This window comes from Protomyctophum bolini, assembly GCF_963924005.1.
Source record: "Protomyctophum bolini genome assembly, chromosome: 13".
In the NCBI taxonomy this organism is placed as follows: Eukaryota; Metazoa; Chordata; class Actinopteri; order Myctophiformes; family Myctophidae; genus Protomyctophum; species Protomyctophum bolini.
Genome location: NC_137874.1, coordinates 19,942,309 through 19,963,936, shown reverse-complemented (window position 1 = coordinate 19,963,936; position 21,628 = coordinate 19,942,309). Strand labels below are relative to the sequence as shown.

At 41.4% G+C, this 21,628-nt stretch overlaps 1 protein-coding gene across 2 annotated transcripts in view; it reads right to left on the bottom strand.

Moving 5' to 3' along the window:
* Positions 1-1,896: 1,896 nt before the first annotated feature.
* ap2b1 (adaptor related protein complex 2 subunit beta 1) overlaps positions 1,897-21,628 on the bottom strand; it is a 30,522-nt gene continuing 10,790 nt past the window's right edge. Inside the window, exons 9-22 of one of the 2 annotated variants that reach the window (XM_080780446.1) lie at positions 20,621-20,716; positions 19,461-19,576; positions 18,412-18,577; positions 17,999-18,097; positions 16,812-17,071; positions 16,006-16,201; positions 13,166-13,207; positions 12,564-12,722; positions 11,777-11,922; positions 7,733-7,862; positions 7,050-7,134; positions 6,708-6,794; positions 4,154-4,308; positions 1,897-3,548 (exon numbers count right to left, since the gene is read on the bottom strand). In XM_080780446.1, the coding sequence (XP_080636572.1) occupies positions 3,474-3,548; positions 4,154-4,308; positions 6,708-6,794; positions 7,050-7,134; positions 7,733-7,862; positions 11,777-11,922; positions 12,564-12,722; positions 13,166-13,207; positions 16,006-16,201; positions 16,812-17,071; positions 17,999-18,097; positions 18,412-18,577; positions 19,461-19,576; positions 20,621-20,716 (1,812 nt within the window). In that variant the 3' untranslated portion in view covers positions 1,897-3,473. The remainder of the gene's footprint in view (positions 3,549-4,153; positions 4,309-6,707; positions 6,795-7,049; positions 7,135-7,732; positions 7,863-11,776; positions 11,923-12,563; positions 12,723-13,165; positions 13,208-16,005; positions 16,202-16,811; positions 17,072-17,998; positions 18,098-18,411; positions 18,578-19,460; positions 19,577-20,620; positions 20,717-21,628) is intronic. The other variant, XM_080780447.1, reaches the window with a different exon arrangement.

The window sequence follows — 21,628 nt, the reverse complement described above, 5'->3', positions numbered from 1 at the left end:
CACGGTGTGTATATGTATGACTAGCTCTCAGTGATGACGTAAGAGATATGGTCATCTGTGTAGTCTGGTCCCAGCAGACCAGGCACAGATTTACAAATTACAAATCACATTACAACTACATACAGAGTATGTAGTTGTAATTTGATTAGCAGTATACTGTGGTTACTTGGTTCCAAAAAGTGAAGCCAAGTTTTTTTCAACCGTAAGTCTGTGCCTGGTTTGCTGGGACCAGTTACAACATTACGTCATCGTTGAGAACTGGGACCAGAGTACATGGTGTGTATATGACGTAATGTTGTAACTTGTAACTAGTCCCAGCAAACCAGGCATACACTTACGGTGTATGACTAGCTCTCAGTGATGACGTAAGAGAAATGGTCATCTGTATAATCTGGTCCCACCAGATACCACATTACGTCATCTTTGAGAGCTGGGACCAGAGTACACGGTGTGTATATGTATGACTAGCTCTCAGTGATGACGTAAGAGATATGGTCATCTGTGTAGTCTGGTCCCAGCAGACCAGGCACAGATTTACAAATTACAAATCACATTATAACTACATACAGAGTATGTAGTTGTAATTTGATTAGCAGTATACTGTGGTTACTTGGTTCCAAAAAGTGAAGCCAAGTTTTTTTCAACCGTAGGTTTGTGCCTGGTTTGCTGGGACCAGTTACAACATTACGTCATCGTTGTGAACTGGGACCAGAGTACATGGTGTGTATATGACGTAATGTTGTAACTTGTAACTTGTAACTAGTCCCAGCAAACCAGGCACAGACTGTATGTAGTTGTTCTAGTTACAACTACATACAGAGTATGTAGTTGTAATTTGATTAGCAGTATACTGTGGTTACTTGGTTCCAAAAAGTGAAGCCAAGTTTTCTTCAACGGTAAATCTGTGCCTGGTTTGCTGGGACTAGTTACAACATTACGTCATCCTTGAGAGAGTACATGGTGTGTATATGACGTAATGTTGTAACTTGTAACTTGTAACTTGTAACATTACGTCATATACACACCATGTACTCTCTCAAGGATGACGTAATGTTGTAACTAGTCCCAGCAAACCAGGCACAGATTTACCGTTGAAGAAAACTTGGCTTCACTTCGAAGAGACCAAGCGAAACGATTACTTGCGCGCTCTGCTTGCGCAAGTAATTACATGGTTCAAATAAGTTCCCCAACACCGCCAGGTATTATCAAGACCGCAAGGCCTATTTTCAGTGATATCCTTTTGGACTAATGATGAATTGCATTTTTTATAGTGCTCAAAGCACTTTACAATGGTTCATTCATTCATACATTGGGAGTGTTTGACTGTACACTGTGTACACTGTACAGTAACTGTTTACATTTCTTCCCAGTGCCTAATAAAGTACTCAATCAATCAAACCTCTAGACACAAAGTGAGTGTAATCCACACATTGTGATACGTATAAATTGAGACACTTTATTGAAGTATAAGGGTGTACAGTGACGAGTCTGAAATGAGGATTGCACTACAACAGGCCTGTTTACTGTACTGGGAGAAAGAGAAAACCAACAATTTCATCAGATGCCAAGATAATTCTCTCTAGACATTTTTATATTGCTGGCTACCGTTTTGGATATAGGCTACTACTGTGTGGTAAGGTTAAGATAAAGTGGTTTGAAAATAAATCTGGCTTTGGAGATGTGTGGTAATTTGTGGCAAGAAACTCCAATGTTTCAATTATGTAGCTACAGTAGCTTAATACACAAAAAGCACAAGTAAATAGGCCTACACACAAGCCTTTTTGACTGACATTTCAGACCAGTACCAATGTGGAAATCCGGTACACAATGTTCAATAGTACCAACAATGGACTTAAAGGGAATACAGGACATACTTAATTTAGAATACAGCTACTGTAGATTTAATATTTTTATTGACAGATAAAAATTGACAGAACAGGGGGAACAATGGAGCAATACATTGATTAATAACTGTGTTAACAATGTGTTAACATTCAATAAACCATAGATTACAATGTAAATATTGGAAACACCATTAGAGTGAGTATTTTGGACCAGGTTGTTTGATTTTGCCCATGCGAGTGTCCATCTAGCCTGTATGACTGCATCAGAATGACAAGGGGATGAAATTGTTAATAGTGCATTATTGCGTGTAGAATGTTTCCCATTCACAACTGGTACAATTACTGTATACTGCAAAATGAAAACAAGTAAGGATATATGGAGGTAGAATCAGGAAGAATAGGATGACAATTATAGCTACGTACTGTGCTGTACTGTACACCTAGCTGCACCTGTTGCTGCAGTAGACTGGGCAATGGTAAAAACAAGGATGAGACATGAAATTATCAGCAGCAAAAAAAAAAAAACATAGCGCCACTGATTTGCAAACAATAACATAAGAAAAAAAAAAGGAATGGCACTGGTGTACAAAGTATGACAAAGAAATGCAAGAAAAGGAATGGCACTGATGTTACAACAATAACAAAGAAATGCAAAAAAAACAACAACACAAAGGAATGGCACTCATGTGCAAACAGTGACAAAGAAATGCAAAATAAAACAACACAAAGGAATGGCACTCATGTGCAAACAGTGACAAAGAAATGCAAAAAGGGAATGGCACTGACGTGCAAACAGTAACAGCGTGCCTTAATTAGTGGTTTGCAGAGTACGTGGTTCCAAAAACAAATGAGGGCCATCACTCCACCATAGGCATAGGTTATTATTGGCTCATGTAGTATTCGCTGCATTTCACGTTGAAACTCGTTCAGTTAGCAAAGTGTTCAATAAAACATAGCAGATAGTCACTCATGGAATATTTATAGAATGGATGGTGTGATCAGTCTAAAGTACTATTAAAACCAGAATAAGTATAAAAAAATAATCCAAGAGGAAATAGGAGCATCTCACAGTAATAAAACAAGACAATGGCTTCGTAGGTGATCTTTTTTTCACTTGACTGGAGTTTTACCATCAATCACGTCTTACAACATTAAGACATCTAAGTTAAGGATGGAATGGGGGGATATAACTCGTTTCACATTGGTAAATATTGGAGTGGGGTGCGGAACAAGTGCACAGAATAATACAGGCAAGTACCAAAATAAAGGAAACGCCAACATCAATTGTGTAAAACTCTCGTGGGACATTACCAAAAGTTTGATATGCGGTACACTGACTGTACATGTACAATCCAATGCTATCAGCCTCTTTTATACTGAGTTGCGTTCTGGTGTCGTGCAGATCTACAAGCTCACCACGTGTCACATAACGTGTGGTGAGCTTGTAGATCTGCTATTTAATGCATGCAACACCAGCATGCAACCAAGCATAAATGCGGCTTTCAACCATCGAGTTTCATTTGTTTTGGTAATCGCCTGTAATATCAAAGAAATCTCAACTCTGCTATGTTCGTTCTTTTCTTACGGAGATATATAGGATACAATGTGGCATTAGGACGAGGAAGGGGCTCAGGCCTTCAGGACTGAGTCGTACACCTGGTAGACATACTGGGACACCTCAGGGGCACGGCACTTCAATGACAACTACAGACAGAGAGAGAGACAGAGAAAGAGCGAGTGAGGCAGAGAGAGAGATTGGATGGAATCCCAAAACGTCCTTTTACATCCACGGTATTTCCATTTTTATTCACCAAATATCATGTTAGAGGAGCCCAACTGTGTGCAATCAAATTTAAACCATTAAGAACTGAGGCCGACTCTACAAATGCCTTCTCATCAATATAGACGGGAGTTCCAACCGCGCCTCTAGCCTATAGCAGGCCAGTCTGGTGCATCTCAGAAGCAGGACAGGACCTTCTAATCAATAGTTCACAATCAAGATTGTCTTTAGCACCGCAGCATGCACTGTGCGATTGTAGATCTGCTATTTTTGAATAGCAAACGCCAATATCTAAAACGAGTCCAAACGAACATGATTTTAATAGGTTAATTATAATTAATCTAACATGCAAAAGCATCAAGTAATTGAAAGGTCTAAAAATTGGTTTTGTGAACTTTGATGATGGAAAGTGGACACAAACGATAAAACTGACAAACGAGCATTAACTAGTGTCCCATGGTAATGTATGTTCCCTTCCCAGACATGACAGCTGTGAGAAGATGTCAGCACCCCAAAGGTGGACCCTTACCGTGTAGTTGGGATTGCCCGGCTGAATTCGGAGCTCAGCCAAGATCCAGATACCATTGGTGAGTTTGAGGGACTGGTAGAGCATGTCCTGTCCTTCCACGTTCCTCTTGGCAATAGTGTAGATATTGTTGCTCTGCAGCTTCCCCGACACAGTATCTATAAGACCAGAGTCATGTTTATTACTGTGGCCCCTTTTCCACCGGTTGGTTCCCAGTGGGAACCGGTTCAGTTCTTTTTGGTTCTTAGTCCATGAGCCAGAGCTCCAAAATTGAAACGTTAATTATGAATTGAGTGTGCAAAACCATACCTATATTAGATTGTTATCACCATTAAACTTCCCCAATTGAGTACTTACACGAAGACAATGATTTATTGTATTACAAATTTTACATTTTTAAATATGCAAATGAGGCATTATGTAGGAAAATATGCAAAATAATCAAAAATAAATAAAAGCTACTACTGTGGAACGATAATCATGTATTAATTTACTTGTATTGATCTTATAAACAATTTAATATAGGGTATAGTTTGCCCACCAATTTTGGAGCTCTGGCTCATGGACTAAAAACCAAAAAGAACTGAACCGGTTCCCATTGGGAACCAACCGGTGGAAAAGGGGTCTGTGTGTATATAGAGATAATATATATATATATATATATATATATATATATATATGCTGTCGGGAAGAAACCACCGAACTCCAAAATATGATATTTTTCAGAAAATGAAAACCATTTATTTTGAAAACAAAGCAACACTGCCTCATCAAAGTTGGTGTTGTGACTTTATATATTTGCGAACGCAGTGAGCACTTACTATGAGACCTAGCAGATCATGTCTGTCCGTGCGTGCGTGTGTCTGTGTGTCCCCCCTTTGTGCCCATATATGGAGCTGAGTGACACTCCATATTTGGACGTATAGCTACTTACTATGACGAGACCTAGCAGATCATGTCTGTCCGTGCGTGCGTGTGTCTGTGTGTCCCCCCTTTGTGCCCATATATGGAGCTGAGTGACACTCCATATTTGGACGTATAGCTGCTTTGGGGACTCCTTATATGGTTATGGCTAAGTTAAAAACGTAACTTAAAAATAACTTAACTTAAAAAAATTATAACTTAAAAATAAATCTTAAAAAAAACCAAATATGTACGAGCTGCGTTCGCTTCCCGCGTTTGCGCATCTTACTGGTGTCAATTACTTTAATGAGAGGGGGTGAGGTGGTGGAGTTAGCCGTTTTAGCAGACCGTTTGAGGGTCTAATGGAGTAAAGAGGTTTTGTCCGAAGCGATTTTTACTACTTTTCATTGGTGCAATATGTTTTTAACCAACACACAGACTTGAAGGGTGTTCAATAGCACTGAAAACAATTCTAAAAAATGGAGTTAGGTGGTTTCCTCCTGACAGCAACATAAAATGTACTGAGTTGATTTAAATCGGAAGAATGTACAATTGGTACATTATCTGGGTTAATATTCCGGATTTGCCAGTGTATCGACTGACACTATTTGGGGACTAGTCTGACTCAACTGACTGGTCTAGTGGGATTTGGGACACACGACTGGTCTATACTAATGGGATTTCAACCACACATGCTACAACTACCAGAAAACCTGACTGTGGAGCCATCTGTGGCTGTGTGCTATATAGCAAGACTTCTAAGAACTGCCGCCATTGCGTTGGCGTCCACTGGTTGTGGACACTAGCAGGATTATGAGAGGCTTCTGAAAGGAAGGAGGGGGTTTGAGCCGGCTCCTTCAGGCATAGGAGAAGTGAAAGGTCACCAAGAAGACATGCATGCGGATGGAGAGAGAACAGAAGAAAAACTAAATCAAGCTGGTGTCTGACTACAGGGATCCCTGTTTGTCCATCATTGTTAAGTACTGTATCTCTGCAACAAAAACAACTGGTAAGACTATAATAACTATTGTTTATTCAAACAATTGTTACCGTAATTAAAATGCTAATGAAATGTATGTACTAAAAGTAATTAGGACAGCAAGTAAACATTATAGACAAAGTTATTACTTATGCAATCACACTTTCCAATACAGACCAAATGCCATGTTCATTTCTTCAAATAAAACTATGACTTTGTCATGTTCGTCGACTGCCTTTTTTCACTGACGAAGACTAATAAAAACTAAGCTATGATGACTAAAACTGAGACTAAATATATTGACAATTTCATCAACAAATAAAAACTAGATGAAAATATTAGGGAGGGAATAGTGGAGAAGAGATCCAGTAAAACTAAAAGACAAATCATTATGCTTGGTTGCATGCTGAAAATAGATCTGCAAGCTCACAACACATCGTACTGCGACACGCTGTGAGGTTGTATCGGCTATTTTACAACTACTTTACGGCATTAAGATGACAAAATATTTTAAAACTAGACAGACTAGACAGATTTCAGATGACTAAAATATGACTAAAACTAAATAAAATGTTATTCAAAATACAAACCGAATAAAAATTTGCTGTCAAAATCAACACTGCCACACTCATAAGATGTTTCCTATATAGACTATCTGTATACAGAAAGACATACCTGCATTTAGGTGACACTCCTTAATCTGGTACTGTAGCTCATTTTCGTTGGGGATGTCCTTCCAGGTGGCTAGGAACACCTGGCGCTCTGGAGAGGAAAGAGACAACATGAGAGAAAAAAAAACAAAAGAAACCTGCAAATTAAACAATGAAAACATAACTTGTGTAACTCGTGAATGGGAGGGAGTGTTTAAAGGAGAATTCCACAGGAGCTGTTTTGTACTGACTTCTGTTGATAATGTATATGTGAACCACTAAAAAAGAGAAAAAAAACGGCTGGTCCGGAATTCGCCTTTGAACACACGATGATCAACAAAGATGCGACACTGAAAACTTGTCATACCCATTTTTCCATCTTCTACAAAGAATATATTGAGAGGAATAAGCCCACTGAAGTAGAAGACATCTATGTTGTTCTTCACTGCCACCTGCAGATGTGGTAAACAAAACCATTATATGAAATTGACATTCTTCTCAGACTTAATGTTGCTCTCATTCATAATGCATACAGTACACAAACTGCACAATAGGGACAGTTTTTGTTCAATATGACAGTGTTGTTGCATTGAATTGTTCTAAGGCGAGTGCATGCTACTTTGTTTAACAGTGTGTGTGTGTGTGTGTGTGTGTGTGTGTGTGTGTGTTGATTTAATTTAAACATTTCAGTTTAATAATGTTTTACCTTTCATGTCCTGTTAGCTGCTACACTCGTTTGATTGGGGTTATGGATGCACCGAATATTCGGCCACCGAAACTATTCAGTCGAATAGCCGAATATTCGGTTCGGTTGATTTTAGAGCAGAAACCGAATAGCCAAAGAACAACTTTCCTAAAACTGATAAAAAAATATATATATATAATATATAATAATTTCCCAATGGTGTCATAGACTCATTGGAAATTGTATCTTTTGCCCATAATACGAAATAACATACAATATACACAAACAACCTGAGTCTATTGATGTTCCTTGTGTGAATTGATAAAGTAAGTGTATATAGCAGCAGGCCAGTGCTGCGGTCATACCTGCAGATTATTGAGAGGGTCCATCTTCATGACAGGACCGATGGTGTTAAGAGGAAGGGAGAGGTCAATGCTCTGACTGGGCATCAGTGGAGTGTGGACGGGCAGAGGGCTGGTGGGTATCATCCCGAAACTAGACACACAAAGCAACCACAAAATCAGTCAGACTGCATTCAATCTGCAACTTTTGTCAGAGATAGAGCGCCGAAGTCCTGACGTCACTCGCTCGGTTCGCATAAAGTCTTTCATTATGGAGAATAATTGGGTCATCTTAAAATCGTCTCATATAAGAATTGTGGTCCAAAAATAAACAAACTGCCTCTGCGATATTGTCGGGGAAGTGTCTCTGTATCGTTTACGACAGTCAGTTACTCATATTGCAGCAGCAGTAACATTAGCGTTTTCTCGCTATCCATGAGTGAAACCACCTGGATAATTTGTTTATTTTTCAAATTGTTCTTATATGAGGCGATCTAAAATCCCTGTAAGAGCCATAAGATGTGTACTGATTTTAAATGGTATATATATTGATGACATCACAGCAGGGCATGGGTGAGGCCAACGTTGCCATGGTTACCCAGGGTATTTAAGCATAGTCCCTGATTGAGCACAGGTGTTGCTGACAGGCAGAGAGAGGCAGACCGTTTTAAACTGATTTTCTCTGTATGCGTTAATGGCAGTTTATGTTTATTTCATTGTATTTCATTTCTAGACTGAAGTATAGGGCTTTGGACTTTGAATAAATATGATTTAATACCAACAAAAATCAATTCTCTAGAATTGATTTTAAGGTCCTTCTGCTGGTTTTTAAATCTATCCATGGAAATGCACCTACATATTTGTCCGAAATGCTCCCTGGGTACGTGCCTGGAAGAGCTCTTAGATCCTTGGGAACTGCTCTCTTAGGTCACATTCATACCAGAGAGCTTTGCTGCGATTAAAACGAATCCTGCTGCACATTTTCAGAAAGTGCACTTCGTTTGGCAGGTGTGAAGGCTCATTCGAATCGTAATGCGTATCAAAGAACCGCATTATACTCGAGCAAAAACGGGGGTTTCGCTTCGCTTCCAATCGCACTTTATTACGATTCGGTGCAGGTGTGAATGCAATCCGCAGTAAATAAAGGAAATGAAGCAAACAATGTGGCGGGTGAGGAGCTGAACACAGTTGGAGATGGAGAAGGCATATTTTATGCAGCGCAAAGATGTCCCGTTACCGTGGATAGACGTGGTCGAATGAGGAGACTGAAGCCCTGATCGAAATGAGGACGAGTACATTAATCAATTGCTTAAGAAAACACATAAATAGTATGTGTATTAGTATTAGTATTATAGCCTACAGAATATTCTGTCTGTCTGTGCGTGCCGTAAACATGGAGTGCTGTCACTGTGTGGGGACTAGTAGGCAGTAGGAACTTTCATCTCGATAAACTTGTAAACATTTTGCGCTGCCGTCAGTTATATCAGTGCGGCTCAGCGCTGTGCCTCCATGCCCAAAAGAACAGTGCGTGGCTGCGTGCGTAGTATAGTGAGACAGCGAGAGAGAGGGGGGGGGGGGGTCCAGTCCCAGATGGCACGACACATGCACGTTATGAGTATAATTTTATCACCATAGATCATTATTATTATCATTTCACTGTGTAGGCTAGTTTATGAATGGAACACATTGATAAAGGTCCCCCCTGCTGCGTTTCCAATTGCTGCGGATCATGACAGTGTGAAGGCAAACAGCAGCAAATTAAATATGCAAGAATCCCATTTCTCCGCCCATAGTCTACCGAAGTATTAGGTGAGAATGTGACCTTAGAGCCTGCCAGTTAACCTGCGGCTCTCTGAATCCACGGACATTTTTAAAAGAAACCTTAAGACATACCTTTTTAGCATTGCTTTTAATTGGCTCATATGATTATCCTTGTTTATGTTTATCTATAATGTTTTCTTTATTTTTCCTTCTTTGTTTTCTATCTCCTTTAATGTCTTTTTATATTTGTAAACTGTGAAGCACATTGAGTTGCACTTGCTGTATGAAATGTGCTATACAAATAAAGTTTTGATTGATTGATTGATTGATTGAACTGAATGGGAACGTTTTGGACTTCAGTTCTTCTACACTCTTTGCTGTACAGGGTCCCTGACCCCAAGATGGACCTCCAAACACAGTTTTGACTAGCAACGATATCCTCAAAACCACATTTCCAGATGGAGCTAAAGCTACCTGGGCGTGTGAGATTGGCCATCGAATGATTGGGGGCAAGCGGAACCAAACGTGCAACACTGGAACCTGCAATGCGAGAGGATAAGCTGTAGCTCAATTCCGGAACAGGACAATGGAAAAATAGAATATCCTAATGATGGTAATCAGTTTGGTGACGAGGCTGAGTTCATCTGCAATCCTGGACATAATTTGGTAGGTGGTCAAAAAAGTTGTGAAGCTGGGATGGCAGATTTGGAAGATGTGAAGTGGAGACATGTGAAAAGCCAGAGGACATTTTAAACGGCAAATACAGTCCAGTGACTGAGAATTATGTTTATGGAGATGTTGTCGCATACAAATGCAATAAGGATTACACACTCAATGGATCGAGTCTGATAGACGGTGAAGCTGATGGGCAGTTTCATCACCCATCACCCATCCCACCACCACCAATCGTGTGGATTGTTTTAGGGGTTAGTTTTGTCATCATCATCATCGGAGTGGTTGCCTATAAGTATAATAATGTGGCCATAAAAGATGAAGAGGGGGAGTTATAGCACTATGGCTCAAAGTGTCATATTTCTACTGACAACGGACCATTATAACATCCTATGACGTTCTAAACCAAGATGGAAGGATGTGGCTGGACCAGCCCTTGAATGTACAAGGCATGCTGCGGAAGGCTCTGGATGGACCTTGCAACCTCAAACCTTGCAACACAGTAATAATTAGTGCCATCATCTGCTTGTGCTGCAAGGGTGGCAAGCATTGATTGGCTGGCAGTTGTTTATATCTTCTGTGTACTTCAAAGTCCACTAATCAAAAGATGTTTCACTCCTACGCCCTGATTCAGCTTTCTGATGTGTGTCGGATCTGCTTCACTGCTGTTTTGCTAATCTGTAATTAGGAAGGAGGTCCTCCTGACTCGAGAATCCAACCAGCAGGTCCCAATCTGTACATTTTGGTACTGTAGATTAGAAAAAGTTATTTTTTGCCCCGTTTGCCCATACTTCAGATATAACATACAATGATAATTGGTTATTACTGATCATATTTGATATGTGGGAAAAATAAATAGATACCTTAAAAATCCAATTACCAGTAGATTAATTCCTGTTATGCACTACGTGGAGACACGTTTTTTGTCAGCTTTCAAACAAATCGTTGACAAACTCACTGATGCACCCATTCTTGGGTTGTAGGCCTACGCAGGCATAAAGAATTCCAATGTCCACAGGTAGAACTCATTATTGCTTTGCTTTAATAGAAATAAAGTGCATATGACATTCTGCTTTCTCTGTGCTGCTGGTAAAAAACGTGTCTCCACGTAGGTGCATAATTTCTCCAACACACCTGTCCATAATTATAGCCTAGGCCTGGGAGGCGTGCCCGTTTGTGCCCAAAACTATAATTCAATTAGCCAATAAATTCATTTAAATAATACTCTCAAAACTACTAAGGCTAAATAACGGAAATAAGAAAATACAAAAACAGTTAAATGGCTTCTACACCCCCTATGGGGATTATAATACAAATAAAAAAGTACACAAACCCGTGTACTTAGAGCCCTCTATCGATATTGACATCAGCCTTCATATCAGTGCTCTATTGGAGAAGTCAAATTATATTCATGCTTATGTGTGTTGCTTTTGTGATATATTCCCGTGTGTTAGTAGTAGTGTCACACACCGAAAATAGTTGATCTACAAGCTCATCAACCTTTGCGATGGGTTTGAGCTTGTAGATCGGCTATTTTTGACAACATATATGTGACTGAAGAGGTTAACTACACTATTATGATGATGCCGTTTCAGTTTGTTCCCCAACATTGTTCGATACTTGATGCACACAAACCTATTCTTGTTGAACTGGACAGCGAAGTCGGTCATATGTTGCAGTGCCTTATTGGTGAATGTCATGTCCATATACATGTGGCCTTGGCGGCGAGAGAAGGTCCCAGAGATTTCTAGCCCCTTGGCTTTGACTGCTGGCAGCCACACCTAGTGAAACGGACCAAAGAAATACTCTAGATATAAAAATCTATCTAGTGCCATATGACAACAGCGATTCTGATTGGATCGTGAATTTGCAAATGTACAACCACACTTTGCTTGTTTAACCACATGAACCCAAGTGTCCCCATACTACTACAACATGCATGTCATAACATAATTGATGAGCATTCGGCAGTCACAAATGGCAGATCTGCAAGCTCACAATGAAGAAAACATACATTGTGCAATATGTTTTAATATATGTGTTCTTATATTCTTAGTATTTTATGTCTTTTTTTTAAATGCACTGAGCTGGATTGCTACTCAATTTCGTTGTTTCGTACAATGATAATAAAGATATTCTGAATCGCAATACATGTTGTGAGCTTGTAGATGGGATATTTTTGGCAAAGAGATTTGATGTAGAGGGGGAAAAAGAAGGAGGCCGAATAGACCCCAGGGTCAAGGAACTATTAGTGTTCAGTGATTAAAACCCTTTTACAGCCTTGCGTAGCCAGACAACAATTCCACAATTTCCGAATGCTATATAGTCTGGAACTACACCTCAAAATATCTTTAGACTGTATATCTTTAGACTGTATATCTATATAATATTTTTTGACTGTATCATAGCTGTGTGAACTCACAGATTTAGGTGCCGCATAGCCTCCTGTGGTGATGGCCATGCCTGTGGAAAGCTCAAACAGATCGTTGAGACCGCTGCTGCTGGCTGCCGCTGCAGGTGCCGGCGTGGGAGAGGGTGCAAATGTGTTGGGGACAGACGAGGGGATGAAGTTCTGTCCCACCTGAATCAACAGACAACACACACTAAATGTCAGCGTTAAAAAGATACCTTCAATGTGCTTGACTGGCACACTAGCTACTCAAGACGATCTGAAAGAAATTGGATCATTCAATAAATAAATAAAAAACATTATTTTGCTAACAGCATTATTGACCACAGTCTGGTGACAGTGGTGAGCTACTGTACATTTCATAATGTGACTACTTTCACTTATCAGGCCGAGCTCCAATCCCATACTGACATGAATGACTTGCCTGCCAGGTGTGCACATGCACACCCCAATCAAAGGCCATGGAAGGCCAGAAGGTGAGGCATGCGTGACTGGAATGACACTACGGCTCCTAGGGTGGCTGTCTGTGGTGGGTTAAGTTAAAGGGTAGCGACTAAAAAGCATGCAGCATGCAGATAGGCGAGCAGGCGGCTAAACGAAAGGGCTCAACTTACTGCTGGACTTCCCCCAACACCTCCGCCCAGGTCTCCCCCGAGCTACAGGAGAGAGGGAGAAGAGAGAGGCGCCCATAGCCAGCGTCCACAACAAAAAGACAGGACAGATGGATAACAGACACAAAAGACAGACCACAAAAGCACCATTAGGAGTGACCCTCAACTCGACATGGGAAAACATCACCTCCACATATTGTTAAGACACAAGGATAAGAGTACAGATCTGTCCAAGCTGCTCCATCAACAAAAGCTGAATGTTAGTGGAAGACAATTAAAAATACTTTGGTGTGAGTGAGCTAGATGTCAAAGGATAAAAGTTTGTGAACGGTCAAAGGTCTGGGAAATGGCCAGAAAAATACTATCTGTTGTTATTTATTAGAAGTAATCCTAATAGAAACCAGATTTAAAAGATTTTACATTCTGCACCGATATATGTAGCCCAGGATTGTCCTAATCCTCCCGTAGAGAACCTCCATGTGCCCTTATCCCCCGACGCACAATATACTGTACATTGGAAAGTAAAGAAACACAAGTTAATGCAGTCAAACAGCTGATAAAATAAAAGGAATTGTGTTTGTATTAAAATGTACTTAGTAATGTGTTGTTCATGCATGGGAGCAGTAGGCTTTTGCGCCTTTCTTGTTGTGGTGTGCAAGCCAGAGGAAATCATGGATTTTAAGAGAAGAAGGACACATTTATGGGTCCCCTTAGTTTTTGTTTCCTACATTTGGTTAAAAATTATTATTACTTCAAAACATTTTCTAAAAACATTCCCAAGAAAGCAAAACTTTTCATGAATTAATAACAAAATCCAATGATCTTTTCAGTAATGTCATGAAGAAATTAAAGAAAAAACGAAGAAATTCCATAAATTAGAACAAATATTTAAGAAGTAGTGCAAATAGCTACAAGCTCACAACTTGGCACAAAGCGACATGTGAGCTTGTAGATCTGCTGTTTTCACAACTGACATTTGGAGTTGATACTGTACATTTGCACTGTGTCAAAATGCAGTGTGCACACCAGAATCTACTTGAGTTTTTTACAGGGGCATCGCGCCAGGCTCGCTCACAGCCATGATCTGCCCCTCAAACTGTTATTATGCATAGCGTGACCTCGAATGAATGTTTTATTAAGCTCTAAACATGGTCCTTTTATCTCAATCTGAGCCCTAAAATGCTTTAGATCGCGTGCGTGCGCATGCACAAGGAGTTTTTGGATATTCGATGACTACACAGTACACACCATGGGCGCCACCGGACGCCAACGATGGATGCTAAAAACGTTAAATAAAATACCGTATTGGGCCAAATATAAGACGACTCTGATTATAAGACGATACACCTTTGGCTTTATATTCAGACCAATAGGGTACTATTAATTCTGGATTAAACAAACCTGAGATTTATCGTGTTGGCAAAGGAGGTTGCAAGCACAAATCCAGAGAAATCTCGGGTCTAAACTAACTAATGATATACAGTTATACACTGACTTATATATACAGGTATATACTGAATATATACTCAATATTAAATTGTAATAATTACTCAAATCGCTATCGGACAAAGAAGGTTGATTGGGACATCCCTAGTGAACGTTAAAGGAGAATTCCATGCTAGAATGCTTTCTTACCTTTCTTTGTAGTTGTTACGTCCCCACCAAAGAGGTCCAGATGTTTTTTTGTGCAAAAACTCCTTATTGGCTATTTGCCCTCAATGAATTGCATTGCATTGAATGGGAATTGAATGGGGCTATGGGGTGTTATGCTAATTAGCTTATTTCCATCTAAATAAGTATAGTAAAGTGTGCCGCTTGGGATATTATTTACATTATGAAGAGAGGATATATACAAAGAAATTATAATTTTGAGCGATGGAAATAAGCGAATTAGCACAACACCCCATAGCCCCATTCAATTCACATTCAATTCAATGCAATTCATTTAGGGCTTATGGTAGGGGAAATAGCCAATAAGGAGCTTTTGCACAAAATAACACCTGGACCTCTTTGGTGGGGACGTAATAACTACAAAGAAAGGTAAGAAAGCCTTTTAGTATGGAATTCTCCTTTAATATGATGGATTGGAACATGATTCATTGGAACTTACTTTACGGAAATCAAACTCAACCATCTGCTGAGTAGTGACTTTTTAACATTTCCAAAAGAGAATAACAATAGAAACAGAATACTCTTTGAATATGTACGGGTTGTGGTTGTTACGGTACATAAGGACCAATTCTATTCTGTGTGTGTGGTGTGTGGTGTGTGTGTGTGTGTGTGTGTGTGTGTGTGTGTTACTGTCCACATGTGTGTGCGTGTGTTCCCATGGATTAAAGCGAAATAAAATAAAATAAAATATAAAACTGAAACAGTTAGTGCCATTCCCTAAACAATTACACTTCTGAGCATAGTCTGACCACTTGAAATGCTCTAATCTTAAAATAAGCAAAAGTAGTCTATTCTACAAGCTCTCAATGCGTCGCATCCAAATGACTCAGACTGAGAACTTTTTTTCAAATGTTTTATCCCACAATTTTGTAACACATTTTTTTCACCCAGTGTCAATTATCTAATGTAATCCTGGGCGCTACACTTCCTCTGCCAACCTGGGGGGGCAGCGGACTGACCTCATGCTTCCTTCTATGCATGAGGAGTCCAAGCTGCTTCTTTTCACCTGACAGGGGAGAGTTTCCCCGGCCAGACGTAGTGCGTGGAAGGAACACGTTATTCCGACCAGTTCCTTTCCCCTCCATCAGGCGCCCCGGCTGGCCAGGGGGAGGCAGTTTAGAGACCAGGATTGCGACTGAGAACTTGAATCCATGTGTTCCCTCCCCACTCACCAGACTGTCGAGGCCTCCTCCCAGCAGGTCGACGGCACCCATCTGCATGGAGGACTGCTGGGGCACGTTGACAGGGGGTCCCAGGTCCAGGTTGAGCAGGTCCCCCAGGAGGTCCCCCTGGCTGGGGATGACGCTGGGTTGCTCCATAGTGGGGGCGGCCGGCCCTGCGCTCACGGGACTCTCACCTGTGTCAATGCTGCCATGGGGAGAGAGAGATTATTTTTAAAGAGCATCTCTAAGTAGTTTCATTCATTTCCAAAACAGCAAAGAATAGCCCACCTATAATCTCACAACATGTCTCACTGCAATGTGTTGAGGGCGTGTAGATCTTCTAATTTCGCCATCTAAAATCCTAGAAGATACGTATCTAGTCTCATATAATGATATCAATATAATATCTACTGTATATTGCCCTGTCCCAGACCAGACAACAGGAACAGACACCCCAGATTATGGGCTCAGTTGCGGGCTGCGCACTGACACACATGCACATGTGCTGGGTTAATTAAGAAATCCAATTAATTTCACTGTACAACCATGTCATCCTAACTACCGATACTGCCCATCGTCAGTTGGAACCAGCCCTTTTCAAGATAACACCGTGCCCGTGCGTATGACCGGGCATTAGCAAACGGCTAACCAAATCCATCGTGGGACGATCACCGACCACCCGAGGCATGAATTATTTTACCGCAACTAGCAACGGGACCGCGATGGGCCGTCGCGTGTTTTCTTTTGAGTGACTAGTTCGATTAACTGCTGCACCCATAACTGGCATGATGAAAACAAAGCAGAATAACAGTGACCTGCTGTGCTGGATGGGGAGGTGCTTGCGGTGGATGCCGTGGCTGCCTTCCACGAAGGCGTTGGGGGGCTTGTGGTAGACGGAGGCCAGCGAGCCGATGTGGCAGATGAGCTCGTCCAGGAGCGTGGGCTCGATCAGGTCCGTCTCCTCTGAGATGAGCGGCTTCTCGGACAGCACCACCTCCTTGGCCGTCACCGGGTCGGTGGACAGCAGGCGCCAGTAGATGTAGCCCCTGTCGCGCAGGTCCGGGTTGTCGGAGTCCTGCGGAGGAGACGAAGAGAGCAGGCGCCAAAGGAGATGTTGTTTATATTTGAGTGGTGCAACCACTCCAAGGAACAGCAATGTCCGTGTTCAACCGTTCATGTGTTCATGTGTGTGACTATGAGCACCAGTACCAATGAGTACCAAAAGTGGTGCCGTTGTGCCAGAAACAGAGAGAGAGAGAGATAGTGCTGCACTCACTGTTGCCTGTTAATGAGAGAGAGGGGGGGATTTGCAACACTCAGTTCACACGGGTGTGATTTTTAAGTGGTGCAACCACTTCTACAACCAGCTTTCAATCCGTGTACCTGTTTGTTTGTGATGTAGGTACGTCAAATGAGCACGAGTGGTGTGCGCATGCGTGAAATTGGAACGACAGAAGTATGGGCGCACGCACCCGCGTGTGTGTAGTGCCGTGCATGTGCGCGTGCACCCGCACCCGTGTGTGGATGTTGTTGCTAGATAAATAGTGTCAATGCTAGCGAGCTAAAATATAGCCATCGTTGCTCTAGAAAGCACCAATGTTTCCATCTATACCACCGGATTATCAGCAAAAACCTCCGAAAATCGCGCTAATGGACCAAACCATGGAGAGCTCCGTAGATTAGGAGTTATTCAGCTTTTAGAGAGGGGAGTTGCGCCACTTGGTTCACACAGGTGTGATTTTTTATTATCATTCAGTTAATTTAGTTTATGACAGTGCACTCTATTAACATTGAATTGTGAAAAATATGTGCGGCGGCCATCGAATTTCAAAGCACTCATAATGCCTCGAATACAAATGTTAATTGAGAGCCCTCACAGGACTTCCTAGGAATGACAGATGACCGTCAAAGTGGCTGGCGCAATAGCATTTCCCTACCCGTTTGTAGGTGCAGGTGTATATGAATTTGTGTGTGTGTGTGTGTGTGTGTGTGTGTGTGTCACCTGAGTGGCAAGGCTGAGGACCTGCTGCACCAGTTCCTGGGTTTCAGACGGCTTCTTGAGGAACAGTTTGACGATGGCAGTGAGAAGTGTGAGCTGGACCTGAAAGTCACAAAGACCCATTCGCAACATACTTTATTGTCATGTACACTACACAGTATAGACTGTTTCCCAAACAGTGGGTCGGAATCCATTTGTGGGTCGCGGGCGCAATTGTATGGGTCCCTTTGGTTTTTGTTTCCTACGTTCGTTTTTAATTAACATTATTTCAAAAACGTAAAATGAATTGAAAACCCTCTTTTGGGTCACGGGCTAAAAAGTTTGGGAAGCCCTGGTATAGACAGTAGTCAAATTGCCCATAGAACTGAACCAGGTTGACACGCTGTGACTTGTTTGGTCACGTCCGTGGGTCTCACCTGGGTGCTCTCGTCATGGAAACCCTCCAGGAAGCTCTCCAGCAGCTCGTCTGCGTTGTCGATCCTCTCGGCGTACTCGCCCACGATCCATATCATGGCGGCACGCGCGTCCGGCTCGTCCAGGGAGTCCAGGTTCTCACAGAGCGTGGCGATGATGCTCTCGTATCTGAGGAAATGACAAGAGGCAGTCAGAGTCAGGCGGCCCCTGAAGCCCGCTCAGTGGTAATGCATGGAATGAAGATGTGACTGAAAATGTAATGTTTTAGGTCGCGAATACAAGTGGCCGAAATGAGTTTTCTTCGACGGGTGGCTGGCATCTCCCTTAGAGATAGGGTGAGAAATTCAGTCACGCGAGAGAGTAGAGAGTAGAGTCGCTACTTCTTCGCTTGGAAAGGAGCCAGCTTAGGTGATTCAGGCATCTGGTTAGGATGCCTCTCCGGCGTCTCCCTATCCTCGAGGCACGTCCCACTGGGAAGAGACCCCGGGGCAGACCAAGGCACAGTTGGAGGAATCACATCGACTCACTGGCCTTGGAATGCCTTGGAAGTTATAATATTGCTCTGGAGAGGGAAGTCTGGAGCTCTCTGGTGGAGCTGTTGCCCCGCGACCCAACTACGGATAAGCGGTTGAAGATTTTATCTTTTTTTACTAATTATTTCAAAAAAGAATTCTCCACCAAAAAAAATTATGAATGAACAGAAATCAAACATAAAGGTATGATCCTTCGAAACTAACAGCAGACCAGTTGTATTCTAGTGCTTGTTTGATCACTTAGTTCAAATACTTTCATTTTAAAATAACGAATGACCGAAAATAGCTCACTAATGACCGATAATAATGTCGATATGTTATTTTCGGTGTGCAGCATGCTTTCACAGAAGAAGCTTCTAGGGAATCCAAATGACTGAAATCAGTCGTGGCGACAGAACTTTAATCCATGAGTAATGTGTTGCATTCATTCTCGCACATTTACAAATTCCTAAGAACTTGTTCCGAGTCTATACAATCAAAAAGGATATCAAGGTGTGTCGGGCAGCTGTTCCACTTACTTGTTGGGGTACTTGCGGAAGATGTCCCTGATGACCACGATGGCCTCCTGGACCACATAGTTGACCTTGGTCTGAATCAGGTCCAGCAGCGTGCTCACACAGCGCTCGGCTGATTGCTGAGTTGGGTGGAAGACAAGTCGGAATGAAAATATCTATAACTATGGAATAGAGCAAAAATATAAATCTTGACTGAAAGTTTACTAATGATGTTTAGGTACTATGGTTCTTTGTCACTGCCGTTCCACATAACAGCCGACCAGTTGAAGAAATTTAGGCTTTAGTTTAAACCTTCGCTTTTATGACATTTCTGAGACAATTCATGTCTATGTCTGAATAAATAATAAATAATCCTAAAATAACTAAACCTAATCTTAAAATAACTAGAAATCGAAAATAGCAGATCTATAAACTCATAACATGTTGCAGCGTGATGTGTTGTGAGCTTATAGATCTGCTATTTTCAGTGAACGATATGCTTCCATAGAAGACATGCTGGCTTCTAAATGGAATCCAAATGACTGAAATCAGTCTTGGCGATTGAGAATTTGAATCCATGTAACTATCTTGAGTGCGGTACCTTGATTTTAAAGGTACACATTATTAATACACATTCCCAGCGGATCACGACTTTCCTGACTTAATTGATAAAGAGATCTTTCCCTGCGAATGACGACATTCCCGACTTTTGTTTTCATTGTTTAATCCACTGTTTATGATCACTTTCAAGAGATACATGGTTTCCAGCGGACACAGTAGGATATGTCACACGTTTGGATCACGTGACCGGAAAAACAATCAGTCACATGAGTTTCCCAGGGCTTCTGGGAAATTGAGGCGCAATGCAAAGTCTATGAGGGACAATGGCCGTGCCCGTGTGCCCCAATTCCCTCCGCAGTCAACGTGTTAATAATATACTATTCTGTAGGCTGTAGCCTGAATGTTGTGTGCTCTGTATATACTATATTTACAATTTAGGCATTTAGCAGACGCTCTTGATCCAGAGTGACTTACATTTAAGCAAAAACAAAAGCATGGCATACATCACATATATAAAAAGTAGTTACCATGAATCATGTATAAACTAAGAATGTAACAGTGGAGTATCTACGTCAACTATACTATATTATACAATATACATGTGTACTATAAAGTAGGCTTACCTCCACTTTGATGGCACAGCGCCCGATGGCTCTGACTGCCTTCCGCACAAAGTCCACATCCACTTCTGTGGCATACTCCTTCAGTTCAGCAAGCACCTGGAATATGGAGAGCACATAAAGCAATGCAGGTGGAGAGAAGTCATTTCAACGATGACCGAACTACACTGGGCAGAAACCTCCATCTCCATATTCCAATTACTGTATTTGTATATTAACGCACTACTTGATCATACTGCAAAACTGTAATACTAATAATTTGAATCCTAATAATTATTTTGGACATTAATGAATACCATATAGATATAAACAACGTGAACATTGCACTGTTCTGTGACATGTACACTCTGAGGCCCTCATTTATCAATCGTGCGTACGCCAAAATATGGGTGCACGCCGAAATTGCCGACATTTTTGACATTTACCATTTCCGGCAACGCTTGAAATTGAACGTGACAACGTTGAAAATCCACGTTTGCTCCTCAGCTGGCGTACGCATTTTTTTCTTTCTTACACAAGCGGAGCAGCCTTGTCTGAACTGCTGACACTGTCACAGGCATCTAAACATATGTTTTCACTCCTAAAATGTTAATATAAAACGGTATGTGTATGTAAAAAACAAAAGAGAGATTTCCAACTTTACAAGTAATTAAAATCGCGCAATTAAAAACAATATAACATGTTTACAATGTATTAGTTTGTGCTTAATCAAACACTTGTTATGCGAGCGCACTTGTGAGATGATTTTGGAGCGCATGCGGACGCGCGGTGATGCGGCATATGCGATTATGATATTATTATTTTTTTAAAGGCATGAATGGACTGCACGCCTTTATTTCCAAGTGACAATGACAAGCACAATACAGCTTGCCTATTTGTAGTAAGTACTAGCAGGCTATAGGCGTAAGGGGCTTAATCATTCACCATTTATAAGTGCTTAGACAGTTTTGACAGTTCAGATAAAAGCGAGATCATTTTCGGGGCTCGGGAGGACGGGACCGCGGCGTGCGT